The sequence below is a fragment of the Protopterus annectens genome, chromosome 15.part0, assembly GCF_019279795.1.
Source record: "Protopterus annectens isolate FY-2018-M chromosome 15.part0, PAN1.0, whole genome shotgun sequence".
Classification (NCBI taxonomy): Eukaryota; Metazoa; Chordata; order Ceratodontiformes; family Protopteridae; genus Protopterus; species Protopterus annectens.
In genome coordinates, this window is record NC_056749.1 from 668,002,207 (window position 1) to 668,022,535 (window position 20,329).

A 20,329-nucleotide genomic window follows, 5' to 3' on the forward strand; every position below is an offset into this window, starting at 1 on the left:
GCAGGCAGAGATGTGTGTGTGCATAAAGCAGATTCCCTATAGGAACTATAATAACTGTTGTCTATATTGTCTAGGATTGGAACTGGCCATCCCAAATTGTGGCACAAGTTGTGCAAGTTCAGTGACAGAACTTTTTGGAGAAGTGAACTCACCCTCCTGGTATACCAGGATAAAAAACCAAATCATTGCCATACTCAAGATATCTACTTAGACTAAGTTGTCACAACAGCAGGAACCCCATGAATGTCCCTACTGTAAAGAAAAGGTATGTAGAGGAGAAGCATACCCAAAAAATAGAAGGAAGAAGAGATCCTGGGACCACATGGTTCCACTGATCTCTTTAGGTGTGAGGATGCCCAGTCCTCAGCGGCAGTTGTGCAGCTGCAGGCTCCAGCACCTGTTTCAGCTAAGACCGCTGGATGTGCCCCTGTGGAAATCACCAATCTTTGTGTCCAGCATGCCCTTCTGGACTGAAACCCTACCTTTTCCCTGTGAACAGGATGGCAAGGCCCTAGACATCCAGCTTTTGAGTTCTGTTTAGTTAATTTGGAAGGGGAGGGTTATAGCTCCACCACAGTTAGTAAAGAGGAAGCTTGTTAGAAGTGTTAGAAAAATCTGAATCTAAGGATGTCTTCCCCAAGGGTTAATAAACTAGCGGATAGTATTATACAGCAAAAGACTCGTCCACCCTATCATGTTTTCTTTATAGTGTCATAAATATGTACATAAGTTGATTATTCAGTGTTTTTATGTACACGTTAGGTTGTTGAATGCTGTATGTGTTTGCTATGTTAATGAATACATGTATTACTGTTTCATGTGACCAGGGCTGAGCTTGCAAGTTGGTCATTCTGTGATCAGTGCTCTACCTCGGTAAACAAATACATAATACACCATGCTTTACTCAGCAGATGTCACCTTGTGGGTTGCCACATGCACAAGCACACACACATACAAACACAGGGTTTTCTTAGCCTTAATGGTATAATGGTAGCAAACAGCCAGACTCTGAGGATTACTCTGTCCATAATCCATTCAGTAAAAAGGAAAAAAATCAGATCTCTCCCATCAGAGAGACTCTGATTCATCATATTCTGGGGAGGAGGAGGAACAGGACTGTTAAATCTCATCTTTCCTCTTCTGTACTGTATAACTGGATGCTGAAGACAGTGTCTCTTTTGGGTTTTCTGTACAGGATATCATGTGGTGAGGCTGTGTTTCTTATGAGAGAGCATTTCAAATTGCAATCAAAAGAAGCTTATACTTCCCAAAGGACATACCTAGACCTCTTGAAACTGGAACCTCTAAAGCTAGTGGCTGTACCTCTAGTCCAGGAATCCTTGTTGTTTTTCAGACAGTGTCTGGAGCAAGACTGCCAGCCTCCCACCTGTAACAGACTTTACCTATCTACATGGACAGGACCTCAGAGGTTTCATTACAAAATTCTGTGCTTGATCCAGATGCAGTGTCTCTGGTTACTAGGGGGACTAGACTGTCCTCAGGGTGTAATACACTTCCCAGTGACCACAAAATTAGTCTGTTAGACTGGTTTTGGAAGAAAGACTACACAGGAAGCAACCATTCCTTCAGACCCCTGAATTTTCAGACTGACATGAAGCATCAGGTTGAGGCTTAAAACGGATTGTGGAAGAGTGCGATGGAGTTACTAATGATATGTGGAATGCAAACATATTTGGAAATACCCTGAATGCTACGTAATTAAAGAGACATCCCACCAAATGTGGGTGTGATACTGTGGATGCAGCATCTAGGTCTGCTGCTTACAGGAACTGTCATTACGAGACATTTCTAGATGAGGATCCAATCCCTGACTGAGGATATTAAGGCACAACTCTCAAATGCCCTCTTGTAGAATGATTTGCTCTTTAAACACTACTTGTTTGCTGTATTTAAAAGACTAGAGGAAAAAGGAAAAAATATGGAGTCAGTGAGACCCTGCTTCACCCAACAGTTCCCAAATACAGCACTAACAAAACAATGACCCCTTCACCTGAGGCAAGTTAAAGGAATGTAGCAAAGGAGGACTTCCAAGATGGCTGCACATTGAGAAACAGTTTAATTCTAGCTCTCCCATTGTGAAAACAGAAACTCAGCAGAGAAGGCCAGTGGGTGTGTATTTCTGGGTAAATTTCAGCAAGTGCACTGCCTGGATGCCAGCAAAAACAAATACAGAGGATCTGAAGGAAAATCGGCTACAAAAGGCGATGAAAAAGCACAGACTGGGAAAAGCACTGCAGCTGTTCGGCAAAAAGCAGTGCAAGCCCCAGACATGTTTTCCAGTAACCTACAGGAAAGTATAAGACAACTGCACACATAGACCTGTTTAAAATAAATAAACCACTGATGGAGTATGTCAACTCAAACAATAAAAGGCTGGAAAAATGGAAGAATCTTTAAACAGATATTTAGATGAGGTGATAAAACTGCAAAAACATCAGAGGTCGAAATGAAGAAAAAGCTGGCTGAATATGTGATGACTTGAAAGATGTTTAAAAAAATGGAATTAGAGGACAGAACACATAGGAAAACCTGAGATTTTCTTCTGTACCAGAGAAGTTGGAAGGAACACACTGTATTAATTTCATAAAAGCACAAATTAGCAACTGGACTGTTCCACAGCAGGAGTTGTTAACTGAAAGGGCACATTGTGTGTGTGCTCCAAACCTGGCTATGAGAAAGCAGCTGAGACATTTAATAGTAAAGATGCAGTCCTACCAGCAGAAGGAGTTGATTTGGACAAAACTGTGGCAGGAGGACAAAAGTACAAAATGTGGGAAGACAGCAGGATGTGGAGAATTACTCATTGTACACTAGCAGAAGAGGAGTAAATTTATTCTACAATTTACGGAATGTCAAGAAGTAGGCATGAGATTCAGACTGCTGTACCCAGCTATCTTCAAAATATTCTTCCCTGGCAGGACAAAATAATTTTTTAATGAAATACATGCTAAGGAGGAAATACAAAATTTTGTCCAGCGAAAAGTGAGCTGAGAAACAGAAGGTTCTGCTTGTGGTTCTTCTGGTAATAAAGACAACAGAGAAACTGTGCCAGTGCAACCTTTTCCAATGTTTCAATTGAAAATGCTTGAGAGAATGGAAAAAGCACAAGAGTTGACTAGAAGAATCAGGAGTACATAGGAAATGAAGCAGAGACAGGATTTAGGAGATGAAGATTAACAGGAATAAAACAAGTGACTTGGAAATTGACAAATGTTGGATAACAAAGCAATAATTATATTTGTGAAACATGACAGAACAAGATAATCTGAAAATATTAGACATTTTTGAACTTTGTTAAACTTGTATGGTAAAAGTAGGGCATATGCTAAAGCATATGCCCTACTTTATATTGTTAATGTTCAGAAAAATACTTAGGAGAGGGGAAGAAGAGAGAGAAAGTTAACTAAGTAAAACAAAAGTTTTTCTTAATAGTATTTTTATGGTGCATAGTTTTCTTTCCATGGTATAAAGTAAGGTTTTTCTCATTTACTTTTAAGTTTAATGGGGATAGTAATGTAAACAGGTGCTCCTGTTTTTTTTTTTCTTTCTCCTTTATGTCTTTCTCCTTGTTCAGTTTAAAGAAATGTAGGCACTGTAATGTAAAAAAAAGTCTGGCTAAAAAAGCATGCATAGAGGAATGACTGGATTAAGACCCCTAGCTTGATCTAGTAACAAGTTTTAAGAGTAAGTAAACAAAAAAGAATATTGAGTATTATAAGACTTTTTTTAGCAAATAAGCATATGCTTAGTGGCAGTTCTGTATTTGATCTTCACGTCTCCAGGTGACAGTCTGATAAAAAGAAATAGCTAGGAGGTGATGTTTTATGAAACCATTCAAGTTTTTTCCCAGCTGGGAGAGCTATAAAGATGAGACAAAACAAGACAGCACTTAGTAGAAGCACAGGCAGCACCATGCATCTTAGCATGGATAACCATTCTTTTAGGTTAACCCATGTTTGTGAGTTTAGCTGTCAGTTGGAACATTTGTTCCTATTATTGTTATTAAGTTAATTGGTTTTAGGAGGGTATTGGGGATGTGTTTTGAGGGCTTTCAATAAAACAAAACATTTTGTAAGATGTGACAAAGGCTCAAATGGATATGAAAAGAAATAACTGTATAAAAGATCAACCTGCCAGACAGTGTATTCATGAAAAGCAAAATCTGAAACTAGACATTTAACAAAAAAACTGCTATACATAAAATGTGGGAATAATAACTTTTTAATACAATGATGCTTTATGTAATGTATTTAAATGTCAATGGCCTCACAGATAAATACAAAAAAGAAAGAGCAGTGAACTATATTAAAACGTGTAGAGTGTAAATAGCTATGCTACAGAAGACACACCTGGAAAGAACTGAACGTGTGAATTTGATAAAGAAAGGTTTTCAGGATGGTTATTCAGCGAAATACCTGGGACAGAGGAAAAGAGGTGTACTTGTATTCATTGCAAGAGGAGCTCCAATAGTGATAGAAGAGGATACAAAAGATAATGGTAGATTTGTACTATTAAATGGCTACAGGCAAGGAGAAGGATTGCACTGGCATTTATTTATATTCCACCTAATACTGCTATAATGGAGCTTAAGAAAATTTTGGGAGAAATAATCGGCTTTAAGCAAGGAATATTACTTATAGGTAGGGGCAAGAATTTGATTTGCAACAGTGAAGATGTGTCTGGGGGCCCAGAGGGGAAAATATAACAAAGAAGGGTAGATGTTTGAAGAAATTTGTGAAAATATTTGGCTTGGAAGATTAGAATTCAGTACTAGGAGTTTTGGAGTGAATTTACATATTATTCCCCAAGATACAAAACCAGGCCTAGGCTAGACAATTTACTTTTCACAGGAACATGTGCATTTAATTGAAGGTCTTCATGCGCACCGGATAACCATTTCAGATCATGTGCCAATAATAACTAAAATAAAAACAGAGGGTAATAAAATAAAAATGAGACACTGGCACTTTCCCAACTACAGATATGGTTAAGAAGTAACAAGACTTATTTAGAGGGACTTACAGTTGTTGAAGTATTGCAGAATAGGGGGAACATCACAGAACAAGAAGCGGAGCAACTGTAGAATGCTAAACAGAAAATAAGGGATTACCTCGATAATATGCATGAGTTTAGAAAGATTGCTGTTACGCAACTGTTTATTGATAACTCTATAGCACAAAAACTTTTAGCTCAAAGACTCAGGCAACAGAAAGTAGAAAGGGCCATCACCAAGCAAGGGAGCCAGTAACAAGAGCTCCTGTAGAAGTATTAGAAATATTTCAGAAATTCTATGAAAGTCTGCATAAAGCAGAGAAATATGGAAATCAAGAAAAGGTATAAATGAAAATGTTTATGGAAGATTTAAATATGCCAAAGTTAAATGTAGATGAGGCTCAATTACTAACAGGATAGGAGGAGATGAGATAAAAATAGTGATGTATAACCAGTCTGCAGAAAAGCCCCCAGGAATAGATGGTATTCCTGTGGATGTTTGCAAGCTAGGAGGAAAACACTGATAAAGATCTGGAAGGTTTTGTTTATCAATATTTTAAGAGGAAGAGAGGTACCTATATCCTTTAAGAAAGCAGTGGTAGCTTTAATACCTAAAGAAGGTAAAGATCTATTGGATCCAGCTTCAAGTAGGCCCATTTCGATACTAAACCATAATTATAAGGTGTTTATGACTGCAATAGCTAAAAGAATGGCAAAAATGATGCCAAAATTGATAGGTATGGATCAGTGTGGTGTTGTGGAGGGGAGGCAAACATTTGACAGCAGTAACAGAACATTGATGATCCAGAGGGAAGCAGAATGTAAGAAAATGCCACTTTTGTTGGTGAGTCTTGATGCAGAGAAAGCATTTTACAGAGTAAGCTGGAATTTTATGAGCAGGGCAATGGAAGCATTTACATTCCATGATAAAATTATAAAGTTGATTAGGAGGGTATACGAGGGGATTGGAGGTGAAAATTAAAGTGGGTGAGTTCCTGTCTGATAATTTCTGCTTGAGCAGAGGAGCCAGGCAGGGGTGTCCTCTCTCCCCTTTGCCGGTGGTTGTAAATACAATGAAAATAGCAAAGAAAATAAGGGACTCAGAAATTCAAGGATACAATTGGTATGGTAGTCTAGAAACACTGGGTCTATTTGAAGTTATTTTATACCTGATAAAATGAGAAAAGGACATTACAGTGTTGTAGAACATTCTGAGACAGTTTCATATCTTTTCAGGATACAAAATTAATGAAGCAAAAACAAAGGCAGTAGCATTAAATTATGTACCCCCACGTGAACTGGTCCAGCAATATCCATATTTATGGGGGCATGATAAAATGAAATATTTAGGAGTATGGGTTAATAATTATTCTGATCTGGCAGCTAAGGATATGTGGGAAGAGACTAAACAAAGATGATACAAAAACTGAGAAATTGTAAGCTCTGTTATATGGGTATGGATAGTAAGATGCAGGCAGGTAAAATGTTTTTAGTCCCTTTAGTCTTCTACACAGGTCAGGCATATTTTTATCAAACAGGAAGTTGTGGATATCGATTAATAAAGAGCTGAAGGATTTTATTTGTGTGGGTAAGACTGCAAATGTCAAGTGGTAAGCTGATTCTTCCAATAGAACAGGACAGACTGGGACTACCCGAGTTGAAGGGGTATTTCAGAGCTACACAGTTAAGGCTGTTGTACATAACACAAGCAGAAATGTATAATACAGAGTGGAAAGGGATGGAAAACAGGTGGGAAGCTCAAGAAACAAGGAGAGACTGGGATTTTGGATACAGACCTTTGAGAATAACAGTAATCCTACAGAGTATTGTATTCATAAAGTAGCAGAAAGTATTCTAAGAAGTAAGCCAACATGGGACTGGAGAAAGGAGATTCTGCCTATAGGGATGACTGCAATTAGGGATACAGACAGTAGGCAAGAGGGAACTAGAATTTATTGGTGAAAACTGGCAAAGAAACCAAGGTATTTGAAGCAAATAACTAGAGAGGGAAAGGTAAAAGAATGGGAAGAGGCCAAGAATTTATTTGGACTGCAGGTTTGAGATTGTCTTCCATGTAAAGGACTGATATCGGTGTATATGCAAAGAGAAAGAAATAGGGCATCCTAAATGAAAGACCAGCACTGGTAGAGTTTTTAGTAGAATCTAGAACAGAAGCTGCTGTTAAAGGAATAATTAATACAGCATACAAAATATTGCATGATAACTATAAAAATCAGTCAGAGGAGGTTAAAAAGGATTGGGAAGAGAGACTGGATGAGCAATTCACAAAGAAACTATGGGGGATATATGCTTGTCTCCCAAATATGCAACAACATCTACAAGATTAAGGATTTTGTTTGGAAATGTTTACATAGAGATTTTTATACTCCAAGTAGACTCCAGAGAATTTTTCTCAGGGAGATAGCAAATGTTGGAGGTGTCATGGGGAAGAAAGAGGTAATTGGGAACATGTTTCTGAGAGTGTAGTGAGTTGGCAGGCTTTAAAGTTTCTCCGCAGACTACTGTGTTAGAGATACTGGGTTAGCAAATTGCTGTAACTAGGGAAATTATTTTTCTGAGCTATAAGATTCGGAATTGCCTAAACATAGTAAGGCCTTGCTGAGTCTATTTATGTTGGCTGCCAAAAAAAGCCATTAACTAGAAAATGGAAATCAGAGTCTAAACCAGCTGTACCAGAAGTAGTGAATATAGTAACAGAGATACAACAGCTGGAATTGGAATCTTTAAAAAAGGGTAGGAGCAAATTACATAGGGAAAAAATGGGAATTGTGGGAACAATTCATACAGCAGAGGAATGAGGTTTAAAGAAGGCAGGATTTGAATGAGCTATGTAACATTTGACAATGACTGGGTAAATAGTAAGTGATGTATAATGTTTGCATCTAAAATTGTCAGTATGATTTGTGATGTAAAATGCTTACAACTAAGATTGTCAGTATGGTTTGTTTTTATTTATATAAGTTTATGATTGTCAGTATCATAAGTGATAATTTAATACAGATGTTTCTTTAAAAAAAAGGGAATGTAGGTAGAGTGGTTAAAAGAGAAGTTGGCTGATGTTTGTGAAGCACTGAGTTTCAAGGAGTAATTTAAGGCCTCCATGTGCAAGTAGCTTGTTTATTCAAGCTATCAGGTGTTGCCTGTATGTCAGAAATTTCTAAATTGGAGTGTATGAATAAGGAATAAAAGGTTTAATTTCTATATAGTTGGAGTAAAACCAATCTTTCATATGTGGTTGTATTTTGCCTAAAGTACAATTTGGTAAAAAGAAATAATGACCTGGTAAAAAGTGAGAATTTGCTGCATACCTATGAAAATGTATTTAGCGGTGTAGAATATGTCAGCTGTGCATACTGCTCATACAGATCATGCCGTAATGTTCTTGTGCTTTCATGCTGTATTTGTCAGTAATGGTAACTCTACTCCAGACTTCGTGCATCTGGCCTGACTTCTCAGAACTGAGCCTGCTTTCCCGAAGCTTGGTGAATGCTGCCTTCCCTGGGATATCAGCATATCTTGGTATAAAAAAAAGCATCTCCCATTCCATTCTTGCTAAAGACGTATGTGCATATCTGATCAAGAAAAGGTTTAGCGTCAGCTTGAGACCGAGTAGAGGCTTTCAGTAAAACAGCTGTTAAAAAACACAACAAAACACACTATGTTAAGCGCTTGCGTCTTAGAACCAAAAAAATTAATCAGAACCAGACTGTGTGATTTGTGGGTTCAGGTGCCTAGGCAGCAAAACATTTCTTTGTGGTACATTTGGTTGGGGACACATGGCTGACGTGACATCCAATTGCAGGGAAAAATGGCTATTGCAAATTCCCTGTGGACAAAGAAGCACACACTGCTATGCCCACAGCTTTAATAACCAAGTGTATGCAAACAGAAGATGTAATGAATGTTGTGCCCAGTGTACAGTACATGCTTATGTAGCTACAACATGTAGAAGTGTGCTACAGCATGGGGACAGGGGAAGGTAATGAGTGTTGTGCCCAGTATACAGTACATGCTTATGTAGCTACAACATGTAAAAGTATGCTACAGCATAGAGGAAATCCTGCGTGCTACTGTAGTCACATTTATTTATTATTTAATGACATTTGATTTATGCTCCAGTATGCATTTTATGTAATGTTCCCTAGACACTGTGAAGGTGGCAATGTCCACACACACCAATTATAAAGGCATTGCCCATTGTACAATACATTGACTGTCACTGGTGAGCCTGTTGCTGTTGCCTGCCATACTGCCTACTGTCTCATGTTGTTTTGGGACCATGGCCATTATTTTCCCCCTGTGCATTTGATTAAGTTATGGGCATGGCACAGTGTTCTCTTTGCCCACAAGAAATTCACAACAGCCATATGTCTCTAAAGCTGAATGTTATTTCAGCCATATGTCTCCAACCAAATGTATCACAGGGAAATGTCTTGCTGCCTAGGTGCCTGAACCCGTGTTTTGTTGTGTTTCTTAACGTCTGTTTTATTAAAAGTCTCTACTGGATCTCGAGCTGACTCTGATTTTTTTTTTCTTTTTATCATTTTGTTCGTTTATTTCAGTTCCGTTTTGGTGTTATCAAGAAAAGGTGTTTGACAGTCTATAAAAGGGTAGAAAATGTCCCCAGCAGGGTAATTATCTGCTCAGTCCTATCTATTATTGCCTGTATCATAACAGATCAGACTGAGTAGATAAACACCCTGCTGGTGACATTTTCCACCTTTTTTGTTTTTCAAATTGCTGTTTCTGTCATAACTGCTAAGCATTCTGAGGTAACTTTGAAGCAGATTCCCCATAGGAACGGCCATGGCCATCACCTGTATTGTCTAGGCTAGGGTCAGAGCATGATGTCCCAAACTGGTAAATGAGCTCTAGGTTCAGTTGTAAAACTATTCAGAGAAGATAACTCGTACTCCAGACGTACCAAGATAAAAAAAAGTCACTTGTGATCCTAGTCAAGGTGTCCACCTGAACTGCAGATTTGCAGCAGCAGTGACCCATGGACATCCCTACAAAAAACAAAATATGTGTAAAGGAGAAGTGCACTGTAAAACAGAAGAGGAAAAACACCCTAGAAACGGTTAACTCTGTATACTTCTTTAGGTCTGGGGGCGATGCAACCACAGAGGCTTGGGCAACCCCAGTACTTCTTCCAAACTGTATTAAAGGTATTTATCTCTTTAACATAAATGTTTTTGGCTTGCAAGTCCTTAACAAGCACACAATTCTGGGCAGCAAATTTACTGTAAGAATATTTTTGCGTATATTGACAAGGACTTCTTGGAGATGGGTTTCTGGCTCAAAAAGATATGAATCGTCACCAAAACAGATAAAAAAAATGATATTTCTTTAAATCCAATAAGTTGCATGCAACGTATACCTCAGGTTACATCAGGAGACTCCGATATCCCTCCCAACTGCCAACAGACTTATTCCAGCTGTTTCATTAATCTATGTTTACAATAATCTTTAATCTTTGTAATAAAGTATCATGTACATTACTACGTTGAGTGGTCATGTTGGGAGTGGAAAGATTTGAACCTTTAGTCATAGGCATTCCTATGTTTCATACTGCAATGTGTTTCTTTTTTTTTCAGGTAAAAAAGATGAATTAGGAGGAGAACTCCAGGTCTGGATTAAGGAAGCGAAGAACTTGACAGCTGCCAAATCTGGAGGGACTTCGGATAGCTTTGTTAAGGGGTGAGCATGTTGCCACAAACTGATTTAATATTTTTGAAAAGGCTGGTCATCATACCTTCAGAATTGCTGAACTTACTACGTACTTTGCCAGTTAATAAAAATTAAATCATTTGAAAGGGAAAAGTAACAGGCTGTTGTAAAGAAACATATGATACATAAAATAATGATTGCTATTTACATTAGGCCAATTGCTAGAATGAAACGTGTCACATGAAACAGTGAAAAGGAGTTTTCATAAAACATTTGTTGGAGAAGTGATTCAGTCATAGACAAGGCAATGTGATAAGATGTTCACTGCATAACTTATAATTCTCTGAGGGGGGTGGATTGTTGCCTTATCAGTAATTGAACTGGTCTTTTTAACTGTGGGTGATATTGGGGTTGTCATTATTTCAAGGTGGGGGTTCTGCTGCCACCAGTACCTCAGGGTGAGGGTGCTGCTGTCACCATTACCTCAGGGTGCCGGTGCTGTTCCTGTTCCTGCTATCGCTCTTATGCGCATTAAGAAGATGTTGAAGCTTGGGTGGTCGTTTAAGTAGTTTATTGTATAAAAATATATCAGGATGGATGACAGGAACACTGAACTTAAATGAACTATGTAACTAACTGACTGACTATATACTTGCATACTCACCTCCTTGTGGGAGCCAGTGTTGCCAACCTGGTGATGGCCCAGTGGGAGTCAAAGTATGTTTTTGATTCTAGTGTCAACGTTAATTTGGATGCCATAATTTATTACACTCGCTTTTTGGATGATGTTTTCATCTTATTGAAAGGTAACGATTCTTTGGCATCCGACTTAGTTGGATGGTTTAATTCTTCCACTAGTTTCTTACAATTTATACATACATTTCACGTTGACACTATTGCCTATCTTGACATTTTATTAACTAAGAATCTTGAGTTAGGCTGCTTTACCTCTCAGGTTCATCGTAAGGCAACTTACTCCAACTCTTTTCTACATTTTTCAAGTTGCCACCCCTTCCACCAAAAAAGATCGGTGGTTAAGGGGCAGTTGGTGAGGGCCGCACGTATTTGCAGTTTACAATTTGATTTTATTAGTGAATGCAACTTGTTAAAACAAATGTTTATGCATCGGGACTATCCTGAGTGCTTGATTGACGAATTGATTAAAGAAGTTGACCACAAACGAAGTACTGACCAATTTAGACCTATTTTGGCAGTGAATAAGTTACCCCTTGAGGTGGCCACTTTAGATACCCATGAAGTTTTGGATACTGGAACATCACAGGGACTGTGTAGTGAGGAAAATTTTCAATACACTTTTATTACATCTTTTAATGCTCAAACTAAATCTATTATCAATGTCATTGATAAGAATTGGGATTTATTTAGATGTAATCCTAGTATATATACCTTTTTTGGACCAAAACCGCGGTTTGCTTTCAAGAAGGGTAGAAATGTTAAAAGCTTTCTTGAAGGTTCTAATAGGCCATGCATTAGGACAACTGGCATGTTCAAATGTGAAAGTTGTAAGTTTTGTAAATACATGGAATGCACTAATCAGTTTATTATTAATAATAAGACCTTTAAATTGAAGGGTAAATTTAACTGTAACAGCAAGTTTGTTGTCTATTTGGCCCACTGTTCATTTTGTCCTGCATTTTATGTGGGCAAAACTGAACGATGTTTAAAGGAAAGGGTATATGAGCATCAGTATGCTATTTTACATAACAAAGATACCAATGCATTGGCCAAACATATTCAGGTGAATCCAACACATAAGTTTGAATTCTTGGTCATTGATCAGTTTGTTCAGGACATTAGGGGTGGACCGGCCTCATTCAAACTGGAGGAGTTGGAACTTTTGTGGCAGATTAGGCTTAATGCCTTTAATTTTCCAGGTTTGAATGAGGCTTGTTCGATCTCCTGTGTACTGAAACTTAGGAGTTTGCAAAGATAGTTTCCATTTGGTGAAATGGTTTTATATTGTTATATTTGATTATTTATCTAATTTTTATGCATATATAATGTTGATTTAGTATTGACATTGCACAACAGATGTGTTCTATTTTATTTTAAGGATGTATACATTTTTACCTATTGAGTTAATATGTCTTTAAATTTAATTAAGAGCTTTGAGATTCCCGCATTTTTGTGTTTAAATATCAGGTGTCTGTTTGGTTGTACTACTTTCTGATGAAGTTTGATGAATCAAACGAAAAGCGCTTAAAAGTCTGTGTTCTGTATTGTGATACTTGTATTTTGATACTTGCTTTTAGCTTTTATTAAAGCTGTTGCGGAGAGGAGCCTTTTGTCAATGTGTTTAATTTTAAGTCTTTTTGTGCCTTGTTTCACCTTGGAAGTTAGTACTGGAAGTTAGTTTGGGAAGTAGGTCAGTCTTGAACCAATTTGAATAAGAGTCTACTAACACCAAATAATTTTTACCATTCTACTCAAAGATGTCTGTGGCTGCTGTCGACAAAGGTAGTTCAGGAATCTGGCTTAACTGAAGTGGTTCTTTTTGTTGATGCAGTTTTGTACTGTTACGCATTGAGCAAGATGAAAGTACTTTCTCAATGTCTCTTGACAAAGAAGACCAAAATTCTAGACCTCTCGCCCTTCTTTTGGTAGAATCACTTCCTGGATGGCCACGATGCAAGATCTGAATGTACTCTGCAAGGATTTTGAAACGGTCACCTTAGGACCTTTCATGGTGATACCACTGTGACAAAAATTTCATCTCTGTATGGAAAATAAGATTGCACTTCTACTGGTAAACAAGATCGCTTGGAAGGCCATACTTGACTGATGAAGTGGTTGAGCTTCTGGAGAATTAGATCTGAAGCCATGTGAGTACTGAGCTCATCAAGACATGTAGAAAAAAAAAAGACTCACTCAAAAGACCTCAGAATCAAGTTGCTCATCGTTATGCTGTTCTGTGTTTTTTTTTCTGGGGATCTGGATAAAGTATCAACAAGATAAAGAAGTTTGCCTTTTGTGTAAACGTGTGAAATTGTACTTTTGCAATTTGAGCATCGTGTTGCAGTCTAACAGGAGCTGTATGCATAGGCTTTTTTAAAATAGTAACTAGAGGTTGGTGGTCCATTTCAGTCTGGATAGGTCGACCATAAATATAATCATGAAACTTTGAACATGCAAACACAATTGCCAAAAGCTCTTTCTCAATCTGGGCATATTGCATCTCAGTCTGGGTAAGAGATCTCGAAGCATAGGCTACTGGTCTACCCTCCTGAGGAATGACTGCACCTAGACCAAACTTAGAAACATCACAGGAAAGAGTAACTGGTTTGTGAATATCATAATAGCTGACAGTTGGTGGGTTAGCAGTTTTCTGTTTCAGGGCATCAGACACTATTTTGATGCTGTTCTGATCATGACCAAATTACATCTTTGCATGTCAGCTCTTGTAATGGTGCTGAAAGTTGGCTTAAATCAGGAATGAACTTGCCTAGATAGTTGACCATGCCAGGAAAACGTAGGGCTTGAACACTGTCTGGAGCTGGCATCTGCTGTTTGCTTTGAAGGATCTGGTCATAAGCCCGAACTGGTGAACACGTGGCCAACATAAGTAACTTCTCGTAGCTTGAATTTGCACTTCCGAGGATTCATTGACGTGCGCTTTCCAGAACTTTAGGTTTCTGTCATGTTCGGCTGACCATTGCCTTATACTAGAATGTTATCTATTATGGTAGCATACGGATAGCGAGAAAAAATTTGTTCCATCGCATGCTGAAAGGTTTCACTGGCAGAATTTATCCCAAATGGCATTCTCAGAAATCTGCATCTTCCAAATGGTGTACCAAATGTGGTTAATAAGGAAGATTTTCGGTGAAGTAAAATTTGCCAAAATTAACTCTCTGCATCTAAGACAGAAAAAACTGGCATTTGGAATTAGGCCAGCAATCTCTGCGACTTTGCGCATTGGAAGATGAGGTCTTTTTAATGCTTTGTTCAGATCCCTTAGATCAATACATATTCTAATATCTGAGCTTTTCTTGTAAGCTACTACCATGGAGGATACCCATTCAGTAGGTTCTTCTACTGGACAAATTACTCCTAGCTGTACAATTTTGTCTAGCTCTGCTTTGACTCTGCTCTGCATAGCTACAGGAACTTTCTGTGCTGGTCTGATAACTAGGCTGACCTCTGGGTTTAACATCATGGATTGGCTTACATGGTGAACTGGTAGCTTGCCTAGTTTGTCTGCAAAAACATCAGCATACTTAGAAAAAAAATGGTTTGGATGAAATATGAGCTGTTGTCATGCAGGCTTACATGGTGAACTTCTTTATTAAATGAAAGCAGTCCCATTTTTAAACAGTCTCTCAGCCTAATAATGACTGCACATGTCTCTTGACTATGAAAAATTGCAAGTAATAGCTTTTCCTAGCAGAGTAGCCTGAAAGCACTACTGAGCCTTTGGTTTGAATCTCTTCACCACCACCATAAGCAACAAGCTTTGCACACTGTCAAGTCAAGCTGTTCTGCAGCTTTTTCTCTAGTAAATATGTGCCTTATTTGATTTGCAAAGCCTTTTGAAATGATTCCACTTATTGCAAGAATGACATTGCTAACTAAAAGCTGTTCACTTTTCTCTTTTGGGTTTGTGCTTTCCACCACAATTATGACCGTTGACTATGAAGCTGGGTGGGGGCACCTGTTTTGACTTTGACTCACCCTTATGCTTCACTGAATATGCTCTGGAATTTGCTGGAAAGACACTGGGTTTCTCAGGGACTGTTACAGGACCTGTAGTAGCTGCCATGTGCTTGGGCCTGTTTCTTTAACCACGTGCTGCATACTATCAACATGAGCTTTGTCACTGTGCCGTCCACATCTATTCTCATTTGTAAGCATACTTGTGTGTTTTTCTGTACCCTCATATAGCTGACAAATCTCAATGGCTTTATTTAACATTAAATCACTGTCTCGAAGCAAAATCTTTCTCACTGTGTCATTATTAATACCACACATAAGCCTGTATTTTATTCAGCTCATCTCTCGGATCATCAAATCTGCATCGGATAGCGAGCCTTATTTATCGTAATTTATATATGCTGCAAAAGTTTCACCAGGCTTTTGATCCCTTGTATAAAATAAGTAAGTGCCTTTCCATTGTAATTTTTGTTTGGTGGTTACACATTTCTCGAAATTTGCATTTTAAGCACTCTGGGTCTTCCCTTTTCCACAGGTACCACTATATGGTGGTCTTCCTCCAGAATAGAGGCGTGGGTTTGAATCCCACTTCTGGTACCATGTTGCTCTTCTTATGTGCATTAAGATGATGTTGAAGCTTGGGTGTTTTAAGTAGTTTATTGTATACAAATGCATCAGGATGGATGTCAGGGACATTAAACTTAAATGAATTATCTAACTGACTACATACTTGCATGCTCACACTCTGGATACTCACTCAAAATGGCACTCTTGCTTGCACGTGCTCAGTACTTATATGCATGTGCTGACTCACTGGAAAGCTTCTTAAAGGTGTATCACATACATATTTACACCTGACATTACCTCATGGTGTCATTGCTGCTGCCGCCATTACCTGAGGGTGCGGGTACTGCTGCTGCCATTGCCTGAGAGTGCGGGTGCTGCTGCCACCATTGCCTCAGGGTGTGGGTGCTGCTTGCCCCCATTGCCTCAGGGTGCGGGTGCTGCTGCTGCCCCCATTGCCTCAGGGTGCGGGTGCTGCTGCTGCCATTTTTTTACCCTAGGCAGAATGTTTTCTAAAATGGTGAAGGTTCATTCTTAAAGTAACTTGTTAGCAATTCCTAGAGCAGTTGAAATCTTTGGTTTGTTCAAGTCAGGCAACTGAAATTGATAGGTAAAAATAACAGATGACTTTTTTTTATTCTGATTTTGTGTCGCATAATGCTTTGGATTCACATTAAGCTGTAGCACATCTTTGTGTAGTTGTACTTGTTTTATTTTATTTATTTGTTTTTTTTTTGAGCTTTGAAAGTTACTGTTTTCAGTCACAGTATTTCACTGAAGACTGCTATAATTTGCAGTTTTCATTTGTTTCCAGTGTTGTTGCAGTCTTGGAGTTAATTATCTGATAAGGGGTGTAGGAAGCAATGCCCTTTGCATGGGTTGTGAGGGAGAGGCAAGAGCCCTCAAAATGTGTTCTCTTTTAAAAATTACTGTTCAATTTAGTAATTATTAGCTTTCTATGTGCTGGTTGTGGCAAGAGTAGTCTTCGATGACTGTAAGTATAGATGGCCATATCATAACTTAGATTTTTCCAGTTATCCTTTACAACTGCTTCCCTTTAGAACATAATGTCATAAATATCAGAAACTGTTAGAACTTTAGCTGTGAATTCTGCAGTTTTATGAATACTGCCTTCATTAAACACCACACCCACCTTTCACCAGTGCTGTTGGGAACTTAGTCAGTACTCCCAAAATACACACTTGCGTATACACACACACAGACACACACAGACACACACAGACACACACACACAGTCGTGGTAGATGTCTTAGGATCAGTGCCTGGCTGATACCAGAACCTGACAAGTATTTGTATATTAATACTAATAACACACACCATTAGAAACTGCTTTCTTGCAGCTGAGATACTTTAATTGGCATTTTGTTTGATCTTAGACTACTTTACTTGAGGTCCATTTGATCAAACCTGGAAGATTTCCTATGCACTTTTTGCATCCAGGCATACCATCCTTTATTGTCTTGAACCAATTTATACCCCTGTACTAGGTATCCCCAGTGTCTACAGGATGGCCACAAACCAGGTAGCCATGGAAATGGCTTGTATATTCTTTGGCATCCTGACAGTGAGGGTATTTCAGTTAAGACCCTAACCTCACCTCACTGGCTGAAATGAGCACTAGTCTTACCACTGGGCATTCTGTGGTCTGGTTTCCCCATGTATGCATATGCTTCCGCCCATGGAGTAATGAAAGCTGCTGTCAGCAGCTTGGCATCTTCAAGCCCATATCCTCCGTCTTGGCCTTTACATCGTCATGTAAGGTTTTGCATTCATGATGGTGACTGGCTGACTCAACCCACCATTCTCTCATCCCACGATGCTTGAGCTGGAATTATTCCAGCACCTGACCCATTATTCAAACTTGGGTTCTATGTGTTGCAGTCAGGGCATCATCACTGTACTCCATTAACCCAGCGAGATTGAACTGACTTCTAATAAACTTTTTATCGGTTGCATGTAATGTAGTTAAGTTAGGGAGGTGCAAAGGGCGTAACCCCTGCATTGGGGCTATGGAGTACTTACAATGATAGGTATCTGAAGCCTTTTCAGTACCAGTGTTGAGTAGGCTATGACTAAGATCACAGCTCATACCACATCCCCATTCATTAGGAAATAAAATCTGAAATAGCAACATAAGGACAGAAGTCAAAGAGAATGCCCTTGATTGCACTACCTGATTTCTATGATGATAATTAATAGCGTATGTTGGATTACATTGCAGATATCTGTTGCCTATTCGAAGCAGACTAACGAAGAGAAAAACCCAGGTGGTGAAGAAGACCTTGAACCCTAACTATAACCACACTTTTGTTTACAACAATGTAAAGTATGATGACCTTGAGAACGTCTGCTTGGAACTCACAGTGTGGGACAGGGAAGCCCTTTCCAGTAACGACTTCCTTGGAGGAGTCCGCCTTGGTGTTGGAAATGGTAAGAAATGTGCACAGGCATTGTTGGCTGCTTTTGTTATTACTGACTGCAGCAGTTATTATGACATGTTTAATTGCATGTTGAATCCTTTAATTAAAGTTTAATATCACACATTTATTTCCATTTGTTTCCTTTACTGGATCTTCTGACCTTTTTCAGTCACAACTCTGGTACTAATAAGTGCAAAACATCGTTTTCATTGTATATAATATTACGTTTTTATATCTGAATATTAACAAGTAAACAGAGATGAACTTTGTACAAAAAGTCTAATCAAATATTTACACTTGGTAGCTTAGAAAGCATTTATTCATGAGAAATAGCATTTGTGCCTGAGAATAATATGACATCTGTAAACGAGATTATGCAATAGTGTTTATAAATGCAAGTGTAGTATAGAATTAACACATCTACTTGTACTAATAAGTTTCAGGTGATGTCAAGCAAGTAGGAATCATGGTATCTGTAGTATTCAGCCAGAATCGCAACAGCAGGTACATTAAACATCATTCTGTAGATGTAAGTGTACAGATGTTTTGAATGATTCCCTTGTATTGTGCTTCCCTTCATTGGGGAGGTGATTCCATCCAGCATGCTCTAGTCTTAAAATGGCCTTTTCTCCTGTTGTAGTTTTGAATTGTGGTTGTCTTAGAATGAGAAGGTCATTGCGTTTCTGAGGGAATAACTTTACTTTAATAGAATTATTTTTTAGTTGGGGGGCAGTAGATTAATTGATGAATTTTAAAGATTTCTTTTAGAGGTTATAGTCCAGCAGTGTTAAGTATTGAGGCTTATTTGGATTAATTTGAGGATTTTGTGTTTTTTTTTTTGTTTTGTTTTTTTAAGGTTATCGGTGTTTTGCTCCAAATCCGAAGCCGTGATTGGGAGAGAGTTTTCAAGCTGACGAAAAAATCCATTTATGAGAATGGCGTATTTGGGCAATTTTTGTAGGTGACGCACAGTTGAGACAGAAGATTTTGCAGATGTTCCTTTGCATGAGGGAAGAAGGGCAGGACAGGGGCAAGGGTTATAACCTCTGGTAGTGTAATTCTGAAAAGAGAGAGAGAGAACTGGGAGAGAGGGTTCCATAGGTTGGACTAGGCTATCAGCCCTAGGGCCTATAACAAGCCTAGCCATAACAATTCCCTGGATATTTCTTCCCACAATATTTACTTCTCTGGACCCCTGTCTAGCAGGGCGACTGACATGATCCCCATGTCAATGGTAGATAACGACTGGGGAGAACAGGTCTTGTAATGAATATGTCATCAGCGTAAAGTAGGAAGTAGAAGTTATGTGGTTACCAGAGTAGGTCATTCACAAAGAGCGTGAAAGTAAGAGGCAAAGACTGGAGCTTTGGTGGGAACCCAGTGTTGGTTACTCCTGTAAGACTTAGGATAGAGTTAGAGAAGATTGAGAAGTGTCTGTTGTACAGGGATTTGGAGAATCGGGAGCATACCTTCTCAGGGAATCTGCAAGTTTTAAATTTGGAAATAAGAACACCATGAGCTACACATTGAGTCTCTTCAGATTTGCAAATGTTGCTTCTATTAGTTTCCATCTTTCTTACTCTACCTATAACAGTGTATATGTACACTCTAACCTTTAATCTGCTCTCCTATGAATTACTCTTCTTTGTACTCCTGTACTAATGATTTTTTCTATGTGCTTTTAATTCGGAGATTTTCTCCCTGGGTCTCTGCTGAAAACTGGCTACTCTGGCTCAGTCGGATATTACCCGGTTAACAAATATAAATAAATAAATAAATATTTATTGAGTTGATGTGCTAGCTAGGGAAAAGTTGGCTGTATTATGTTTGGGTGCAAAGTCATGCTGACTGAGAGATTGTCATACTTGGATATTCTAGAATCTGATTATAAGTCAGTTTCTAAGCAATTGGCCGTTGGGTCAGTATTAGCAACAGGAAGGTAATCACAG

General features: G+C 38.6%; 1 protein-coding gene across 1 annotated transcript in view; it reads left to right on the plus strand.

The window, feature by feature from the left end:
* SYTL4 (synaptotagmin like 4) overlaps positions 1–20,329 on the plus strand; it is a 975,777-nt gene that overhangs the window by 831,061 nt on the left and 124,387 nt on the right. Inside the window, exons 15-16 of the mRNA XM_044057514.1 lie at positions 10,632–10,734; positions 18,182–18,390. Of these exons, the coding sequence (XP_043913449.1) occupies positions 10,632–10,734; positions 18,182–18,390 (312 nt within the window). The remainder of the gene's footprint in view (positions 1–10,631; positions 10,735–18,181; positions 18,391–20,329) is intronic.